The 18,876-nt window shown below is 47.4% G+C and overlaps 1 protein-coding gene across 3 annotated transcripts in view; it reads left to right on the top strand.

Annotated features, from left to right (window-relative positions):
• Emc1 (ER membrane protein complex subunit 1) overlaps positions 1-18,876 on the top strand; it is a 32,089-nt gene that overhangs the window by 3,688 nt on the left and 9,525 nt on the right. The window contains exons 4-20 of one of the 3 annotated variants that reach the window (XM_027951945.2): positions 95-188; positions 1,365-1,493; positions 2,668-2,794; positions 3,369-3,518; positions 3,844-4,011; positions 4,423-4,494; positions 4,858-4,917; positions 5,544-5,666; positions 6,366-6,462; positions 7,185-7,307; positions 8,892-9,091; positions 9,246-9,395; positions 10,203-10,364; positions 10,746-10,865; positions 13,734-13,871; positions 17,614-17,787; positions 18,616-18,826. In XM_027951945.2, the coding sequence (XP_027807746.2) occupies positions 95-188; positions 1,365-1,493; positions 2,668-2,794; positions 3,369-3,518; positions 3,844-4,011; positions 4,423-4,494; positions 4,858-4,917; positions 5,544-5,666; positions 6,366-6,462; positions 7,185-7,307; positions 8,892-9,091; positions 9,246-9,395; positions 10,203-10,364; positions 10,746-10,865; positions 13,734-13,871; positions 17,614-17,787; positions 18,616-18,826 (2,298 nt within the window). Of the gene's footprint in view, positions 1-94; positions 189-1,364; positions 1,494-2,667; positions 2,795-3,368; positions 3,519-3,843; positions 4,012-4,422; positions 4,495-4,854; positions 4,918-5,543; positions 5,667-6,365; positions 6,463-7,184; positions 7,308-8,891; positions 9,092-9,245; positions 9,396-10,202; positions 10,365-10,745; positions 10,866-13,733; positions 13,872-17,613; positions 17,788-18,615; positions 18,827-18,876 lie in introns of all 3 variants that reach the window. The other 2 variants (XM_027951944.2, XM_071617414.1) reach the window with 2 other exon arrangements.

Below are 18,876 nucleotides of genomic sequence, written 5' to 3'. Positions count from 1 at the left end.
AGGAGGGTGCTCCTGTTTATCATCTGTTTATATGGACCCTAGGAGGTGACAGCAAGTTTGGGAAATAATTTCACCTTGGTCTTTTCTTTTCCAGATGCAATCACTGTGTCCAATGGAGGCCGCATCATGCGTTCCTGGGAGACTAACATTGGGGGCCTGAACTGGGAGATAACCTTGGACAGTGGCAGGTAAGGGAGGAGGCCGTATTTCATTTTGGCTGAATGAAAGTCTCTGTGGTGCACAGATCTGCATGGGCAGCAACCTCAGGCCTTTTGTTTTTTCCCCCAAGGATAAATGAAAAGGCAAAGATCACCAAATGCCTTTTTTTTCTTTTTGGTACTAGGGATTGAACTCAGGAACCCAGGGACACTTAACCACTGAGCCAAATCCCCAGCCCTTTTTATTTTTTGAAACAGCGTCTCTCTAAGTTGCTTATGGCCTAAGTTGCTGAGGCTGGCTTTGAACTTGGGATCCTCCTGCCTCAGCCTCCTGAGCTACTGGGGTTATAGGTATATGTCACTGTGCCTGGTTATCAAACATCTGTTCTTGACGTTCTGTGTGGCACATGTTTACTCAGCCAGCATTTACTGAGCACCTATTAGATGCAGAGCTCTGTGCAAGGCACAGTGCTTATTCTTTTTTTTTTTTTTAAGAGAGAGGTGAGAGAGAGAGAGAGAATTTTTGATATTTATTTTTCAGTTTTTGGCAGACACAACATCTTTGTTTGTATGTGATGCTGAGGATTGAACCTGGGCCGCACGCATGCCAGGCAAGCGCACTACCACTTGAGCTACATCCCCAGCCCCCAGTGCTTATTCTTATGCTTGAATTCTTTTCCTAGTCATGATGCATGAACTTTGCCATGTTCTAGGTATGAGAACATAATATAAAACTTTGTGTTTTAGTTTCATGTTTAGAAAACAGCTTGAGCCACTGTTCCATCTTTGCCAAGGTTAAGTTATAGAGTCATTTATATTAGCTTATATGTCTTAGGATGGTAATTCACCTGGTAAATTCTTAGTGGCCCCAGGCAATGGCATATATGTGAAATAACTTCTTCCATCAAGTTTACAGTCAGACAGGCAGGTAGCCCAATAATGATAGCACTGTCTCATGGGTGCATGGTAGAGGGTTGTGATCTGTTTGCTATGAAGTTCCAGGGAAAGAAAGGAACAGCCCTTAGGGAATTTGGGGGGTTTAGGGAAGCAGTGTGTAGACTTTCGAGGCAGCTAACAAGCTGGCAGAGACAGGATTAAGATCCAAGTATGTTTGAATTCAAAGCCTGTTTTCTTACCTACCAAGCCACAGGGACAGTGGTGGGACTGTCTGCTCTGGCCTGAGGCTCACTCTCTATTTGTACTCAGTTTCCAGGCACTTGGGCTGGTGGGCCTGCAGGACTCTGTGAGGTATGTTGCAGTCCTGAAGAGGACGACTCTTGCCCTCCATCACCTCTCCAGTGGGCATCTGAAGTGGGTAGAACAACTCCCAGAAAGGTAAGGCTGTCTCCTTCCAGATGGTGGCTACCTATTTCCTTTCCCTTATAAGCCCCTCCTTCTCCTTAAGGGGCCTCCAGTGTTTGCCAGGCCCCCTGCACATTGGTGTCATGTGTGGTGGGTTGTGCTCCCTGGATGTGGGTCTGAAGGCAGAAGCTGTGGCTACGCCTGGAGTGTCTTTGCAGGGAGGAGAAAACCCCTGAGCCACCAAGCAGGGGAGCCGTGGGTTGGGTATTGCTTACTCCTGGGCGTGGTGCTCTGGGCCTTTCCATTTCTAGTTTCAGTTAAATTGAGCCTTTCATTCATAGTAAGAGCTAGAATAATCAAGAACAGTTGTTTCCAGGGGTCTGGTGGAGGACACTTGAAGTTGAGAAGGAACAAGAGCGGGGAGGAGAAGGAAAGGTTCTGTTTAGACCCCGTGTGGCAGTTTTCAGATACGGATGGGATCAAAAGTCAAATTCCTGTGGGACCAAATGTGTAATATCTATAAGTCACATTGGCCCCATGAGGACTGCTGGGAACTGCAGTGTACCTAGCTTACCTCCAGGGGTCAGCCTTACTCAGCTGATTGGTGTTCTGGGGGTACATAGGTAGACATATACTTAGGTCCAGTGTCACCACATCTCTGACCTAAGAAAAGCTGGAAATATTATTTTTATGTATAATCTCAGTTAGGAATGTTTACAAGAAATTAAAAACAAAAGCAAGTTATTTAGGTGTGATGAAATACACTTGAAATCATATACTTTGAAGGTTAAGGCAGAAGGATTGCAGGTTCAAGGCCAGCCTGGACAATTTACTGAGCTGCTGTACCAAAATGAAAATAAAAAGGGCTGGGAGTGTGGGTCAGTAGTATAGAGTGCCCCAGAGTTCAGTCCCCAATACTGCCAAACAAACCCCTAAAATCAATGAAAAAAAAAAAAAAGGACTAGGGATCTTTTGGTAGAGTGCTTTCCTAGTACACACGAGGTCCTGGGTTTGATCTCAATCTCAGCACTACAAACAAAACAAACCCAGAAGTAAAACTCTAAACTGTGTGAGATAAACAAACCTATCTGGGAATTTCCAGTTTGTGACATCTGTATAAGGATTAGCATCCAAGTTTTGGAAGACCCTTAAAGATGTTCCTGTCTGAGGGATAAAGCTGTTCCCCCTGCTCTCTCTTGCCTCTTAGTGACAGCATCCACTACCAGATGGTGTATTCCTACGGCTCTGGGGTGGTGTGGGCCCTCGGCATCGTTCCCTTTAGCCACGTGAACATTGTCAAGTTTAACGTGGAAGATGGAGAGATTGTTCAGCAGGTATGGGAGGGCATGGCACTTGAGGAGCCTTGTGAATGGGGAGGGGAGTCAAAAAAACCCTTCTTTGCACTGGGGACCAGGGAAGTTGGCTGGACAGATGCAAAAGTCATTTAGTCCCTAATTCTGGTCACTTGCTGCTGTCTTGTCTTCATCTGTGTGTATTTAAAGTATGTTTTTTCTTGTGGTTCTCTTCTGGGGTGGCTAAAAATTACACAGATCTAGTCACTGCATGTAGGTGTCTTCTAAGATAATTCTGTAAAATAACAATAGGAAGCCACATTTGACAGACAGTAGGGAAATACCTGTCCGAAGTGTTAGGCATTTATAGTTATCTGGTGTATTTTCCAGTGACCAGAAAGAAACTCCTGATTTTTTTTTTTTTTTTTTTGTCTTTGGAGGTTCTTGGGAGGCACATTGGGGTTGGGTTGGGGACAGGAAAACCCCTGTGGAACCAACCACAATCTAAGCCTTTGAGCTTAGGACCCTCCGTGGGATTTTAGCAGTGATGCTGCTGATGAGCTGAGAGAAATGTGAAGATCCCTCGTGAGTGTCCTGTTATGTTGTCCCTCTGCAGGTCAGGGTTTCGACTCCATGGCTGCACTGTCTTACCGGAGCCTGTGGCCTGGTGGATGAGGCTGTGCTGGTGTGCCCTGACCCAGGCTCACGATCCCTCCACACTTTGGCCCTGGAGACAGAGTGGGAACTGCGGCAGATCCCACTGCAGGTGACGGGCTGCAGCTGCTTTCCCTGGTTCTCGGCTTTGCCTGCGGGGCGTGGATGGGGCACACAGTTCTATGGGGGCCTTTCTTCTGGTGGTGTTGCTGCTTTTTTGGGTTGTGGTAGCCTGAGGAGAAGTTCAAGCCTCTGGCAGAGCTGGTGTCAGGGGAAATGGGCCACTTTCCCCTTTGAGGAAGCTGAATGGGAGCTTCTGGAGCCACCTGCCTGGCTTAGTTACATCCCCTAGCAAAGTGGGGCAGAGGACACCAGCTTGGTGGGCCAGTCACTGGTTGGCTTCATGTCCTCATCCTCCTTGTTCTTTCCTCCCTTAGTCTCTTGACTTAGAATTTGGAAGTGGATTCCAACCCCGGGTCCTGCCAACACAGCCCACCCCAGTGGATCCTTCTCGGGCCCAGTTCTTCCTACAGTTGTCCCCAAATCACTATGCTCTGCTGCACTACCACCACGGGGCTCTGAGTCTGCTCAAGAACTTCCCCCAGGTAACCACTGGCAGTGTGGGTGGCTAGGATTCAGGAGTGAATGACTGGGCTATCGATGCTAGGAGATAGTGCCCTCGAACCTGGAGACATTGGCTTCTGGACCGAGATTGGAGGTAGCCTTACAGTAGGAATAGGATATTTTTTCTTCTTGGAGGGTCTTTAGAATAAAACTGTCACCTTCCTTGGAGTCCACAGTCATTCAGAGCCTCTTATGGATACAAGAGCAACATGGGGCTTAGGGGGACTTGTGCCTGGCTTGTTAGATGTGGCTGAGGCCTGCTTCTGCTCACAGATGCCCTGGCCATCATTTTCAAAGCTGGGAGCACTTTGAACTCCAAGACAGGTGACCCTCCAGAAGGCTGCTGGCTGGCATAGCTCCCATTTGGGAACTGACCCTTCCTTTCCCCACAGACTGCCCTGGTGAGCTTTGGCACCACTGGGGAGAAGACCGTGGCTGCAGTCATGACCTGTCGAAACGAAGTGGTGAGTACTGAGAATCTTAGCCAGGTGTGTGGGGGGAGGGTCCTGACTCTTCTCTGCTGGGAGCCCTGAGCCAGTAATCTGGGTGCGTTCTCCTGGTCAGGTTGAATACATGAGGCTGCTGAAAGATGAATTTGCCTCATATCTGGAGCTTTCTGCATACCCCCTTTCTCCCCAGGAAGGAGGCCTTAATAGGACATCCCCACTTTCACCTGGGAGTTAGAAACCACATAGGCTTTGTGGGCAGGATGAGAAGTGAGATTTGCCTTCTCTAAGAGACAAGAAAACAGAAATAAAAGCTTTGTTTGGGGATTGGAAGGGACCCTTTATCTGAATTTTCTTCTGTCCTTCTCTTTCTTCTAGCAGAAACCTAGCAATTCTGAAGATGGGTCAATGGGGAGCTTTTCGGAGAAGTCTAGTGCACAGGTAGGGTGTGGCTTCTGGCAGCATGCCAGACCTGGAGTCCCAGGAGGCCACTCGGGCAAGTGGGGAGCAGCTGAGGCTAGCTGGTCTCCCTGAGTTCCCCTGGGTTTCTAACTACTGTCAATTAAATGGTGTTGCTCTTGACCCTTTTTCACGGTGAGATGAAGAGGTAGAATCCATAGAGTCTGTTGCTAACTACGTCCTTCTCTAGGCCTCAGTTCCCCTGTTTCTTTTGGGGTCCAGCTGGTAGAGCTGAGTGTACCCTGTGCAGTTGCTGTGCGACAGAAGCGTGGCCCTGGCTGAAGGCACGGGTTGTAGCTGTGGCTTCCTGTGAGCTCTTCCCCGCTTTCTGTCCTTGGGCAGTCTCGCCTCTTTTTGGGACGCCTCTGCCACACTCTACTTACTTGTTTCCTTCTAAAACAAGTGTAGTTGTAATTTCATTTATTTACCCAGATGCTTCATTTCTGCCTCAGTATTTGGCTTTCTCTGTTTTTTTATTTTCCTTTGCACCTATTTCCCTTTCTGGCCTGGTCCCTTCTCTAGGGTATTTGCCCCTGGTATTGGACATCTTTTGGGGGACTGACCACTGGCAGATTCCTCTAGTTGATGTGTGCTGTTTGCACTCCTAGGACTCGCTGGCTTGCTTCAACCAGACCTACACCATTAACCTCTACTTAGTAGAGACAGGTCGGCGACTGCTGGACACTGCAATTTCATTTAGCCTGGAACAGAATGATACTCGGCCAGAGCGGGTGAGCCAGGGCCTTGGCCTGAAGATGTTGAAGTCCTGCAGGTGTCTCAGCATGGGGCTTCCTGTCCTCAGAGCTAGGTCACAGCCATGGGTCCTGGGTTAGGGCTCTGGACATGGGTTCTAGCTCTTTCCTGAGCCTCTGACTGGTCACAGATAACAGCCAAGGCAGATATTGTTTATGCCTGGTTGTCACTGTGCCCCAGGCCCTGTGATGAGCTTTTTGCTGATGCACTAATTGATGTGGCCTTCTTATAGTCCTCTGAAGTGCTAGTTACTGACATGGTTTTACCAATGTAACTGTGGCCTGGTGGCAATTGGTACCGTATCCAGAGTTGCAGAGCTGGGAAGACGTGTGGCTGTGGGTGTAGCTGGGGCTGCTGAGCTGCACAGCCTGCGTTTGTGATCCCAGTGTTCCTTCAGGGAACTGAGTTCCTCTCAGCTGTGGCTTCTTCATCTTACGATGGGAATTCTAGTCCTGGCCTCCTGCTGGCTTTATGGGGCATGGATGGGTGATGTGATATCGTCAGGTGCTTGGGTTCCTTCATGGACTGGTCTGAGAGAGCTGAGGGACCATTGTATTGACTCCAGGGAACGTGTGTTACCTTGTTGGTGTGTGGATGGTAGTTGTAGATGTTGCTGTGACCTGGACCTGATGTGCCTAATACTTGAATCCTGGGATTCTTATGATCTTGGTTTCTAGCTGTACATCCAGGTGTTCTTGAAGAAGGATGACTCAGTTGGCTACCGGGCCTTGGTACAGACGCAGGATCACCTGCTCCTTTTTCTGCAGCAGCTGGGTGAGTGCACCTCTTTCAACCTGGTTTTGTTTCAGCCTGCCCAGACTGGTTTTGGGGGAATGGGAACAGGTCTGGGAAAGGTTCAAGTGGAGTATAGCTTGAATATTTTCTCCAGAACCATATGTCACCTACTTTTGAGTAATTCCTTAGCATTGTAGGGTGGCATATAGAACGTTCCGCATTTGACTTGCTGATTTCAGCTCCTTACTCTGCTATTTCTGATTCCTTTTTTTATTTTATTTTATTTTATTTTGGTATGGGGGATTGAACCCAGGAGTGCTTTACTACTGAGCTCCATCCCCAGCCCAGTTATATATGTATATGTGTACATATATATACGTGTATATCTGTACATATACATATATGTGTACTTACATGTATGCTTACATATATGTATATGTGTGTATGCACACATGTATATTCAAGTTGTTCATGGACCTTTATTTTATTCACTTATTTGTATGTGGTGCTGAGAATCAAAGCCAGTGTGCCTCACACATGGGCAAGCACTCTATCACTGAGCTACAACCCCAGCCCCCAGCCCTTTTTTACTGTTTTTTTTTTGAGACAAGTTCTCACTAAATTGCTGAGGCTGTCACTGAACTTGTGATCCTCCTGCCTCAGCCTTCTGACTTGCTGGGATTACAAGCATGTACCAGCGTGCCCGGCTTTGCCACAGGTCAGGGAGGCAAGCTGAGCTTTTGCAAACTGGTTTCCCATAGCAGGGAAGGTGGTGTTGTGGACCCGGGAAGAGTCCCTGGCAGAAGTGGTGTGCCTGGAAATGGTGGACCTCCCCCTGACTGGGGCGCAGGCTGAGCTGGAAGGAGAATTTGGCAAGAAGGCAGGTATGAACCCAGGGATGGGACAGCAGAGGTGCTGGAGGGGGCTGCTCTGGACTGAGTTTGCTAGTTGAACCCGAGGAGATGCTGCCTCATGGCACCCTGGCGTCCTGGTTCAGCCAGATGGCCAGTCTGTTGTGAATGAGCTCCATTTCCAGTGCATTGGTGGCCCTGTGGTTTGTGCAGCCACCCTTTCCAGTGTATCAGTGAACTGTGAATCCCCCAGGAAAGATTCTGGGGCCAAAAACAAAAAACAAAAACAAAAAAAAAAAACTCAGTAAAGCAATAGCTCTCATCCCCTGAATATCTAAAGGTTGTCAGGCACAGTTGTTAGGCACTGTCCACACTTGGAGAGACAGGACTGGATTAATCTGTTTTTTATGGAAATAGCTCCATGTCCTTCGAAGCCAGCCATAGTCCCTACTGCCCAGATAAGATTGATCCACCCCACTCTGATTCAGTTTTGCCTCCTTCCTCTCCCTTTCGTGGAAGTGGTTGTTAGGGTCTGCTCTGGGCCAGGTCCCCTGCTAGGCATTGCAAATTTTCTTAAGTGGAGAATTAATTTGACTTTACTGTTTATTTCTGCTTCCTGGATCCAGCGATTCAAGGTAAAGCCCACCTCCTGCCGCCTTGCTGCTTGCTGCCTGCCCACACGGCTAGCTTTTGATTAATTGTTTTTCCTAACTTGCATCAATGAGGTGTATGCTGTGCGTGTGACCTGCTCTACTTGTGACTTGTTCTCTCTGCCTCTCACTTCTCTTCTTTGAGCTGAGGTGAATGGAAAATAGATCAACAAAGATTCTATTTTGTAGTGAGCACTTACGTGCCAGCCACCATGCTAAGTCCTGTATCTGTGTTCCGTGATCTGATCTCTATAACAGCCCTCCAGGATGCAGACTATTTTACAGATGAGGAACTCAAGGCCCAAAGGTCACACAGGAGTAAGGAGTAGATTTGGGATTTTAATCCAGGCCAGCAGGCCCCAGAGACACTGCTGTTTACTGTGTCACCTGGTAGCTGCCACCAAGTCTCCAGTCTCTGATGATGAAGATTTGAAGAATGCAGCCTCATGATGAAGTTAGGGATAGAGGGAAGGAGGGCCTTGGGATGGGTCGCAGGTATGCTGTCAGGAGATGTTGAACAGTTGACAGAATAGGAATGAGGCAATGGGAGGTGACAGCGCCTGTCCATGATACACACGTGAACATACTCGTGCCCCTTCACCCCCACCCCATACTCTCTGGCTCTGTGTGGCACCCAGAAGCCTTCCCCACCACCCTCGGTGTGGGACTGTGCTAGACATTCACAGCATGGCTGCATCCTGCATGGTGAACCTGGCCTCAGTCCTCTAGTCCCAGTTCCAGGCAGACGTGGTTAAAGGAGCTGGAAAAGTGGGTTTGTGAAGCTTGAGTGTGGCTAAGTGGGAGACTATTGGTGTCAGAGCAAACTGCCCTTTGGGCTTTGGCCTGGAGCAAGAGTGACCTGGATGCTCTGCAGGAGAGAGCAGGGTCCCTCCTTGGAGAGTGGGTCCAGACACCTTGCCAGACCCCCTGTCTGATGGGGAGTGCTTTACCCTTTTCCTGATGCCAGATGGCTTGCTGGGGATGTTCCTGAAACGCCTCTCGTCTCAGCTCATCCTGCTGCAGGCGTGGACTTCACACCTCTGGAAAATGTTCTACGATGCTCGGAAGCCCCGAAGTCAGATTAAGAACGAGATCAACATCGACACCTTGGCCAGAGATGAGTTCAACTTGCAGAAGATGATGGTGATGGTGACAGCCTCAGGCAAGGTGAGGGCTGTAAGCTCCGGGTACCAAATCTTCTGAAGTTCAGGGGGTGGGAGTCAAAAAGCCTTGCTAGAGGATGGCACTGGTTCCAGTTTGCAAGGACGGAATCGGTTCTTTGGCTTCTCTGTAGTGAGTCGAGTATTTGTTTACCTTGCAGCTTTTTGGCATTGAGAGCAGCTCTGGCACCATCCTGTGGAAACAGTATCTACCCAGTGTCAAGCCAGACTCCTCCTTTAAACTGATGGTCCAGAGAACGACTGCTCACTTCCCCCACCCGCCCCAGTGCACCCTCCTGGTGAAGGACAAGGTGAGGCTATCTTATGTGACTTGAGGCAGAGTGGGTGTGGCTCTTTTGGTGTTTTGAAATTTAATTTTCTCCCAGGCTTTTGGAATTCTCCAAGTGCCCAAGAGGAACATTCAGGGGTTAGGGGTTGTTTCTTCCAGTTTCTTGCCTGGCAGGAGGAATTGACTAGAAAATGGATCTAGCTTTAGTCAGCTTTCTTCTTTTCTAGTCATAGGCTACTGTTGGTGACTGAGTGACTGTTTTCTATAAGGAAGAGTGGAACACAAAGCTATTTATATCTCTCTGCCAAAATTAGAATGGATTTGGGGAATCTCTGATAGTAAGAGAGAGGGAATGTGGACACTTCTGGAATGGCCGTTGTGGGGTTGCTGAATTGGTATTTACTTGACCTTCTTATTTGTTCTTTTTTTTTTGTATCTGGGACTGAACCCAGGGGTGCTTAACCACTGAACCACATCCCCAGCCCTTCTTATATTTTATTTTGAGTCAAAGTCTTGTTAATTTGCTTAGGACCTTACTAAGTTGCTAAAGCTGGGTTTGAACTCGCAGTCCTTCTGCCTCAGTCTCCTGAGCCTCTGGCTCTTATTTGTTCTTCAGTGTGTCCAGTTCTTGGTTATGTTTGGAGCCAAAGGCAGTTTGACTTTTTTCCTTTGACATTAGCTCTGGGACTATTCACCTTCAGCCAAGAATGTATTTCCACAAAGAGGGCAAAAGAATAGGGACTTTCTCACAGTTGAGCCAAAGTCTCAGCTATACTGATTTACCCTTTGGATTTGCAATTTTTTTGACAGTTTGCTCTGTCCATTTTAGGAAACAGGAATGAGTTCTCTGTACGTCTTTAATCCCATTTTTGGGAAGTGGAGTCAGGTGGCTCCCCCCGTGCTAAAGCGGCCCATCTTGCAGTCCTTGCTTCTCCCGGTCATGGATCAAGACTATGCCAAGGTGCTGCTGTTGATAGATGATGAGTACAAGGTACTACATTCCTGGGGGATGCATTCCTGGGGAATGGCAGGTGGAGTAGGGTGTGGCATGGGGTGGTCAGACACAGGTGGCACACAGGCAGATGCTGTCTGCAGTCGGCATATGCTTGCCCTCAGACCGTCCCTCAGAGACATGACTGCTATGTGTGCCTGGCTTTTTTGTGACTGCTGTTTCTGCACTTGTGAATACACAGGTACTCAGTAGAATTAAGCTTAATCCCTAAACGGAGTTGATTCTAGTTCCTTTAGGATTTGCTCTTTTATTTTTGAGGCTGTCTCTTATGGGGAAGCAGTAATGAGTATTGGGAAATAGGGCTGAGCAATTCCTGAATTTTTCTTTAACGTTTTTTATGGGCTATCTGGGGTTTTCAAGGTCACAGCTTTCCCAGCCACACGGAATGTCTTGAGACAGCTACATGAGCTTGCCCCTTCCATCTTCTTCTATTTGGTGGATGCAGAGCAGGGACGGCTGAGTGGATACCGGCTTCGAAAGGTAGGAAGAGTGCTCTGGCAGGACTTTTTGTGGGAGGATGTGGGTGTTGCCAAGTTATTTAGCTGAGTTGCTATTCATTTTTTTGTACATTTAGATCAGCACAACCCTGGTATCTGATTGAAAATCGATCAGTTGCTCATGTTGGTTGGCAGGTTCTGTGTGGAGGATGTGGTCTGGGTACTGTGGACAGAGCAGTGCATGGTGGGCTAAGCCTCTGTCCTCATGGCCTTTTTTTTTAGGTATTGGGATTGAACTTAGAGGCACTCACCCCCTGAGCCACATCTCCAGCACTGTTTTGTATTTTATTTGGAGATAGGGGCTCACTGAGTTGCTTAGAACCTTGCTTTTTCTGAGGCTGGCTTTGACCTTGTGATCCTCCTGCTTCAGCCTCCTGATTTGCTAGGATTATAGGCGTGGGCCATTGTGCACGGCTCCCTCATGGCCCTTTTTTTTTTTTTTTTTGGTACTAGGGATTGAATCCAGAGGTCCTTCACTGAACTACATCTCCATTTCTTTTTATTTTTTATTTCAAGACAGGGTCTTTGGGTCTCTCTAAGTTGCTGAGGCTGGCTTTGAACTAGGGATCCTCTGCCTCAGCCTCCTGAGCCACTGGGATTGCAGGTGTGCCCCACCATGCCTGGCCCTCATGAACTTTTCACTCCACATTTCTTTCCCTATAGCCCAGGGAAAGGATGTTTTCCCCTATTCTTAGAGGGAAAGGAGGGTGGGACATGGGAATAGGGGTTGAGTAATAAGTTGTATATTTATATGAAGGAGATATTATTGGACAGCTCTTGATAAAGCATGTGCTTTAAATTTTATTTCTAGAAATAGGGTTGGTTTGCTTTGATCCTGACGCACTTGAGCTGAGCTCTTCCATACAGCAATACACACCGGCTCTGAGGTTCACAAGCGATGGCTTTGGCCTAGTTAGCAGGACTGCATAGAGGGGTACTTGGTGGTGTGTATTCAGCAGAGAGACCTCCTCTCCTGTCCTGGAAGGGCTTTTATTTGTTTATTTATTTTTGCAGAACTGGGGATTGAACCCAGAAACATTCTACCACTGAGCCACTCCCCCAAATTATTTTATATTATTTTGAGACAGAGTCTTGTTAAATTGCTGAGGCTGGCCTTGAACTTGCAATCCTGCCTTAGCCTGAATGACTGGGATTACAGGCATTGCCGATTTGCCTGGCTTAGCTCTGTCACATTAACTTTGTGAACTGGGGCATATATCTCCAATGTTTTCTTGTCTATAAAATAAGATGGTAAAGGCACCTGCATGAGGTTGCTGTGAGGATCCAGGGATTCTTACATGTAAGTCATGTAAATCAGTGGCTGACACTGAAACAGTTCCATTGGAGGTTTTGACAGTGTGATGCCCTTTCCTGACGTATGTGTGGCAGCTCAACTTTATCATAAATAGCATAGGAGTGGCCTGCCCAGAAAACACATGCTTTACCCTCAGGGGAAAAAGGAAATTATCTTTCTAAGTTCATAAAAGGGACCTTGCAGGAGATGTTCTTTGTAGACAGGGGAGCAAAGAGGACGTGGCTGTTGTGAGTCAGTGGAGCCCCGGGGACTTCATCCGAGTCAACAGTCATCAAGGGAAGATGGAGGAGGCGAATCTTCCCATGGGCCTAAGCCAGGGCTGCCTTTCCATCTGACCTCCAAGCGTGTTCACTGCCTGTCCCCTCATGTGAATGTTTTAGTGAGTCCTCAAAGGAGGCTATGGCAAAGACACCTTATTTGGTATTAATAAAAAGGTTTATTAAAACACTTAAGGAATACACGAATTCATTCTCATCACGAGAGATTGCATTGCTACCGAGGCGCACAGCAGGGTGTGAGAGCCCTGCCACCCGCTCCCTGCTGTTGTCCCACGGCACTCGCTCCTCTTCCCTCATGCACATGCATTTATGAGGCTGTGTCCACAGCTGTGTGGATACACACCTGTGTCTCATGAAAGTTTTCTTACTGAAAGGAAATTGGCCTGTATTTATTTGCTTTTTTCATCTGATGTGTTTTCTGCCTTAATCTTTTGTTCAGAATTCCATTTTGATTTAAGTGAAACATTGAAAAAAGTATGAAATCATGAGGCTCAATGAACCTGCATGAAAGGAATCCACTGGTGTATATGGTAGTCCCATCAGGAATCGAAAGAGCACTAGCACTTGGGAAGGCTCCTGTCCCTTGCCAGTCCTGGGCCCTCTGTCCCCAAGGGCTCCGTGTAATTCTGTGGTGTGGATGTCTAATAACATACTGATTGGTGAATGCATGTTGGTTTCCTACAACTGTGGAACCATACAGGAAAGGTTTTGAGGTCCTGGCTAGCTGACTAATTCACTGCTGCCCTGGTGTGCAGGGATCTCATATTTTATTAGTAAATGCTAAACTTTCCTTGGAGACATCCTCCTTGGGTAAACATTACTGTTTATGGAATACTGTTGGGTATTCTTTTCTTTACTGGCTTTAGTATTTTTCTTTCTTTGTTTTCAATACTGGGAATTGAACCCAGGGGCACTTTACCAGTGAGCTACATTCCCAGCCTTTTTTATTTTCTATTTTGAGATAAATAGAAAGTTTTATAGTCTGCCTCAAATTTGTGATCCTCCTGCTTCAGCCTCCTGAGCCTCTGGGATTACAGGCGTGGGCTGCTGTGCCTGGTATTTTAGTATTTCTCTTAATCAAACCAAGGGTTCCAAACTTCTTCATAAGCTAGGTCTTTATTGCTATTTTTCAAGGAGTTCTGATCTTGTTTCTTTTAACCCAGAATATTCAGACACTGAACTGCAAGATGGACCAGCTATAGCTGTCTGAGGTCTGTGTGTCCCCTTCTGAACACAAGCACTTTTTCTCCTGCCCTAGGATCTCACCACTGAACTGAGTTGGGAGCTGACCATTCCCCCAGAAGTACAGCGGATTGTCAAGGTGAAGGGGAAACGCAGCAGTGAGCATGTCCATTCCCAGGGCCGGGTGATGGGGGACCGCAGTGTGCTCTACAAGGTATGTTACAGCAGCCTGGCAGAGTGAGGCCTTTAGAATGAGGGAAATAAGGGCTTCAGTTCTGGCACTAGGACTAATAGATAGGTGACCTACTTTTGCTTTTAATTCCTTTGAGCCTATATTTATTATTTGTGAAATGGGTGTCATTTTTTCCCTTTGGTGCTAGGGATGGAACCCAGGGCTTCCCCTGTGTTTGGCAAGCTCTCTACCACCGAGCTACACCCCAACCTGGGTGTGATATACCTTCTTCCTAGCGTTGTGGTGATGATCATATGAGATAGTATGCTGAACCCAGTGCCTGGTGTATAGTAACTACCTGATAGATGTTAGCTTTTATCATTAGTAGTAGCACTGATAAAAGCCTTCTGGGGCTAACCCTTAGTCAGGGAGACAGGGTGACTGGTGGGCTGCAAGACTGTCTTGTGTGAGAAGGTAATCCTGGTAGTAATGACCTTTCATACCTCTTTTGATGGAGCCAGAGACTAAGTTGGAGGAGGGTGCAGTAGAATAGTGTAACAAGACTGTGGAACCTCCCCAAGACGCTGCTTACCTGAGCATGAAGCACACAGCAGAATGCAAGCCTCCAGTGGGACTGTCAGGTCCAGATTTGCCCAGCCACAGACTTGCTCTTCATCAGGGGTCATTTACTTAGTTTACCTACTCTTCCACTGTCACGAGTATCATGGGGTTAGTAGCACTGACATCTGAGGACTGTCTTGAAGGTTAAAGGTAACATGCTTGGAACAATGCCTGCCATGGGGTCACATTATTATTAATCCTATTTATTTGATTCCTTGTTTTGAATACTGGGAATTGAACCCAGGGGTGCTTAATCACTGAGCCACATCCCCAGCCCTTTTCTTCCTCTTTTTTTTTTTTTTTAAAATACGTTTTTGGTTGTAGGTAGACACAATGCTTTTATTTTTACTTATTTATTCTTATGTGGTGCTAAGGATCGAACCAAGTGCCTCACCCATGCTAGGCGAGCACTCTACCACTGAGCCACAACCCAAGCCCTTCTTTTTTTTTTTTTTGGTGGTGCTGCGAATTGAACCCAGGGCCTTGTGCATGTGTGGCAAGCACTCTACCATGAGCTATATCTACAGGACCCCCAGCCCTTTTCATGTTTTATTTTGAGACAGGGTATCACTAAGTTGCTTAGGGCCTCCCTAAGTTGCTGAGGCTGGCTTTGAACTCCTGATCTTCCTGCCTCAGCCTCTTGAGCGGCTGGGATTACAGGCATGCACCACCGCATCTGTCCTTAACTTGAATTCTTTATTGATGAACGTCTTCTATGTGACAGCAGTCAGTTTTAGTTCATTTGGAATGCCCAAAATGTTACAAATTCTAAAATACATTTTGGGCTGGTGGAATGCTTGCCTGGCATGTACAAGACACTGGGTTCCATCCTCAGGATCATTAAAAAAAAAAAAAAAAAAAATCATATTAGTGTGTGTGTATATATACATAGATAAAATTTTAAAAATAAACTTTGATCCATAAGTGTATAAGTTAAAATCAACTAGACCACTTGTACTTTCATGTGCTGAAAAGAATAGTAGCTACCAGTAGGACTTTGTGACTTCATAGTCATAATCCAGAGGTGCTCTACCACTGAGCCCTTTATTTTATTTCTAATTTTGAGACAGGGTTTTGCTAAGTTGTTGAGGCTTGCCTCAAACCAGTGATTCTTCTGCCTTAGTCTCCCAAATTGCTGAGATGACAGGTATATGCCACTACACCAGGCTCCTGATCTCGATAGTTTTATTTTTTTATTTTATTTTAATTTTTTTAGTTGTTGATGGACCTTTATTTTATTTGTTTACATGTGGTGCTGAGAATTGAACCCAGTGCCTCACACATGTTAGGCAAGTACTCTATCACTGAGCTACAACCCCAGTCCTGAGCCCTTTTTTTAATATATATTTGGAGTTTGGAGTGGCAGGGGAGCCAGGGATTGAACTCAGGGGCACTTGACCACTGAGCCACAATCCCAGCCCATTGAATAGTTTTGATGAGTACTAGTCAGGTGTCTTGTAGAATGCCTCTCAATTTTGGAGTGTCCGATGTTTTTCCTATAGTTGCACTGTGGCCATGGGTTTTGGAAGGAGGTCCACAGAGGCTTAGCAGTGACTATTTTTGAGTGCTGGCTGGATGCTGTGTGTTGTTTTTAGATAGTGGAATTCAGCAGTGAATCAAAGAACAAAACTTCCGGAGTTTATGAGGCTGTCATTGTAGTTGAGAGAAGTTAATAGTGAAAACAATAAATAGGTAAATCATACAGTGTGTTGGCAGGCTCGGGTTTAAAACAGGTGGTAAGGAAGTCCTCCCTGTGAAGGTGGCAAAGAAGCAGAGACTCAGAGGGAGGAAATGAGTCATGGTGGCCACCTGGGGAAGAGCCTTCCAGACAGGGACCAGAGCATGCCTGGTGTGCTTGAGAACGGCAGCAGGCTGTGTGCCCCGCACAGAGCGAGTGAGGGCCCTGGACTGCTGAAGTCAGTGGGACCCATCACAGGCTGCCACTCGGGCTTCATTTGGAGTGAGAGGAAGAACCCCTGGGAAGCTTTGAGCAGAGAAGTGACCTAGGCTGAGATTCAACAGGCCCATGCAGCCCAGACTGGACTGTAGAGGGCCCAGGAGGAAAGCAGGACCAGTGGGCTGTTGTCGTCATCCAGGGAAGAGGGTGGCAGCAGAACTGGGTTGGAGGACGTGGTGAAGAGGAAACTTATTCTGGATACTTTTTGAAAGTAGAGTCAATAGGAAATGTTGATAGGTAGGGTGTGTGTGTGTGTGTGTGTGTGTGTGTGTGTGTGAGAGAGAGAGAGAGAGAGAGAGAGAGAGAGAGAGAGAGAGATGACTTGGACAGTTTGGTTCTGAGACATCAAAACATGGAGTGCTGTTGACTGAGGTGAAGGCCCCAGGCAGAGCCAGGTACAGCCAAAGAGTCAGCCTGGGGCTTGTGAAGTTTCAGGTGAGATCTAAGGAGAGGTCAATGGCTGATGGTAATACCTGGAGTTTTGGGAGCTGGGGTCTGGCTTGGATACTTAATTTGGACATTGCCAGCACCTGTAAATAGTGGTAAAACCTGAGGTTGGCTAAGGAGGTGAACTTAGAGGGGAGCATCCAAGGCCTGAGTGCTGTGGGTATTTCCATCATGAAGGTCCTGGGGAAATGCGGAGGATTCCTCCAGAGGCTGGGAAGGGGAGGCCAGTGAGGCAGAAGGAGACCAGGGGGAGGTGTCCTGGGTGAGGAGGGCGTGCTCACTCTCCCAGATGGTTCTATTGGTCAGGTAATATGAGAACCAGCACTTACCCACTGGAGTTAGGGGCAGAAAGGCTACTGGTGACCTTGGGGAGAACAGTCCTGGTGGAGAGAAGTGACAGTGCTAGAGTGGTATCCTGAGGTTCCAGACCTGGGGTCTCCAAAGGCCATGTTAGTGCCAGCCCTGAGACTTAACAAGTCACCTCACTGCCTTGACTTCCTCATTGGTGGACTGTGGGTGGTATAAGCCACTTCACAGGGTTGTTGAGGGAATTAAGGGGGAGTCAAGGCACTTGGCATGACCCCTAATCCCGGTGGACATAAACTAAGCACAGGTATGAGAAGCTCTTATGACTAGAAACACTGGTTCCTCTGCCAGGCCAGTGAATCACAGGTCAGCCTCACAGTGGCCCTGGGCTCACTGTGGGGCCAAGCACATGACATGTCATTGTTCTGAAGGAGCTTTTCTGTCTCTCCCCAGAGCCTGAATCCCAACCTGCTGGCCGTGGTGACCGAGAGCATGGATGTCCACCATGAACGCACCTTCATTGGCATCTTCCTCATTGATGGTGTCACTGGGCGTATCATCCACTCATCTGTGCAGAAGAAAGCCAAGGGCCCTGTCCATATTGTGCATTCAGAGAATTGGGTGGTGGTAAGAAGGGACCAGGGACATGAGGTAGCTCAGGAGGTCTCTTACATTTTTTTTTCAAGTACTGGGGACTGAACTCAGGGGCATTTGGCCACTGAGCCCCATCCCCAGCCCTATTTCATATTTTATTTAGAGACAGGGTTTCAATGAGTTGCTTAGTGCTTCACTGTTGCTGAGGCTGGCTTTGAACTTGCCATCCACCTGTCTCAGCCTCCCGAGCCGTGGGGATTACAGGTGTGCGCCACTGTGCCCAGTGGTCTCCTGCATCTTAAATCCTTTCCAGAAACCCAGTTGCTGCTCTCTGTTTTCATAGGATCCAAAGGTCTCTGGATGGCAGCATAGGTCCTGGTTAGGGGCAGAGGCTCAGGAACCACACTGCCTATGTGTGATCTTGGCTCTTCCTATTCCTTTTTTTTTTTCAGTTTATTTATTTTTTTTATTAGTTGTTCAAAACATTACATAGCTCTTGACATATCATATTTCATACATTTCTTCCTATTCCTGACTGTGTGACTGTGAGTTAATGCGTGAGCTTTCTGCATTACATCACTGGTGGAATAGGGATGATAACAGTCACCTTGTCTTGCTAATAGCAATTCCTAGGACCTGGTAAGCACTCAAAGGCTTCTAGTTAGCTGTTAATATAGCTTCTAAGAATATTGAGAATTTCTTTGTCATGTGGCAAATTGTGAATAGCCTAGTTAAATTGGCTTGAAAATTAGTAAACTTAGGAGCCAGGAAGTAAGCTGGTGTGCTAGGCGCTTCTTTTCCTCCCTGGGTCTATAGCTGAGTTGAAAGGTGCCTTTCAGAGTAGTTTCCCTCTCCCTGCAGTACCAGTACTGGAACACCAAGGCGCGGCGCAACGAGCTTACTGCACTGGAGCTCTACGAGGGTACCGAGCAGTACAATGCCACCGCCTTCAGCTCCCTGGACCGTCCCCAGCTGCCCCAGGTCCTCCAGCAATCCTACATCTTCCCCTCCTCCATCAGTGCCATGGAAGCCACCATCACTGAGCGGGGCATCACCAGCCGACACCTGCTCAGTGAGTGTTGGGGGCTGGCTCTGGGATGGCCGGATTCCCTGAGGCAGCTA

This window comes from Marmota flaviventris, chromosome 10, assembly GCF_047511675.1.
Source record: "Marmota flaviventris isolate mMarFla1 chromosome 10, mMarFla1.hap1, whole genome shotgun sequence".
In the NCBI taxonomy this organism is placed as follows: domain Eukaryota; kingdom Metazoa; phylum Chordata; class Mammalia; order Rodentia; family Sciuridae; genus Marmota; species Marmota flaviventris.
Note: the sequence above shows the minus strand (reverse complement) of the source record. Positions and strands in the feature narration are given on the sequence as shown.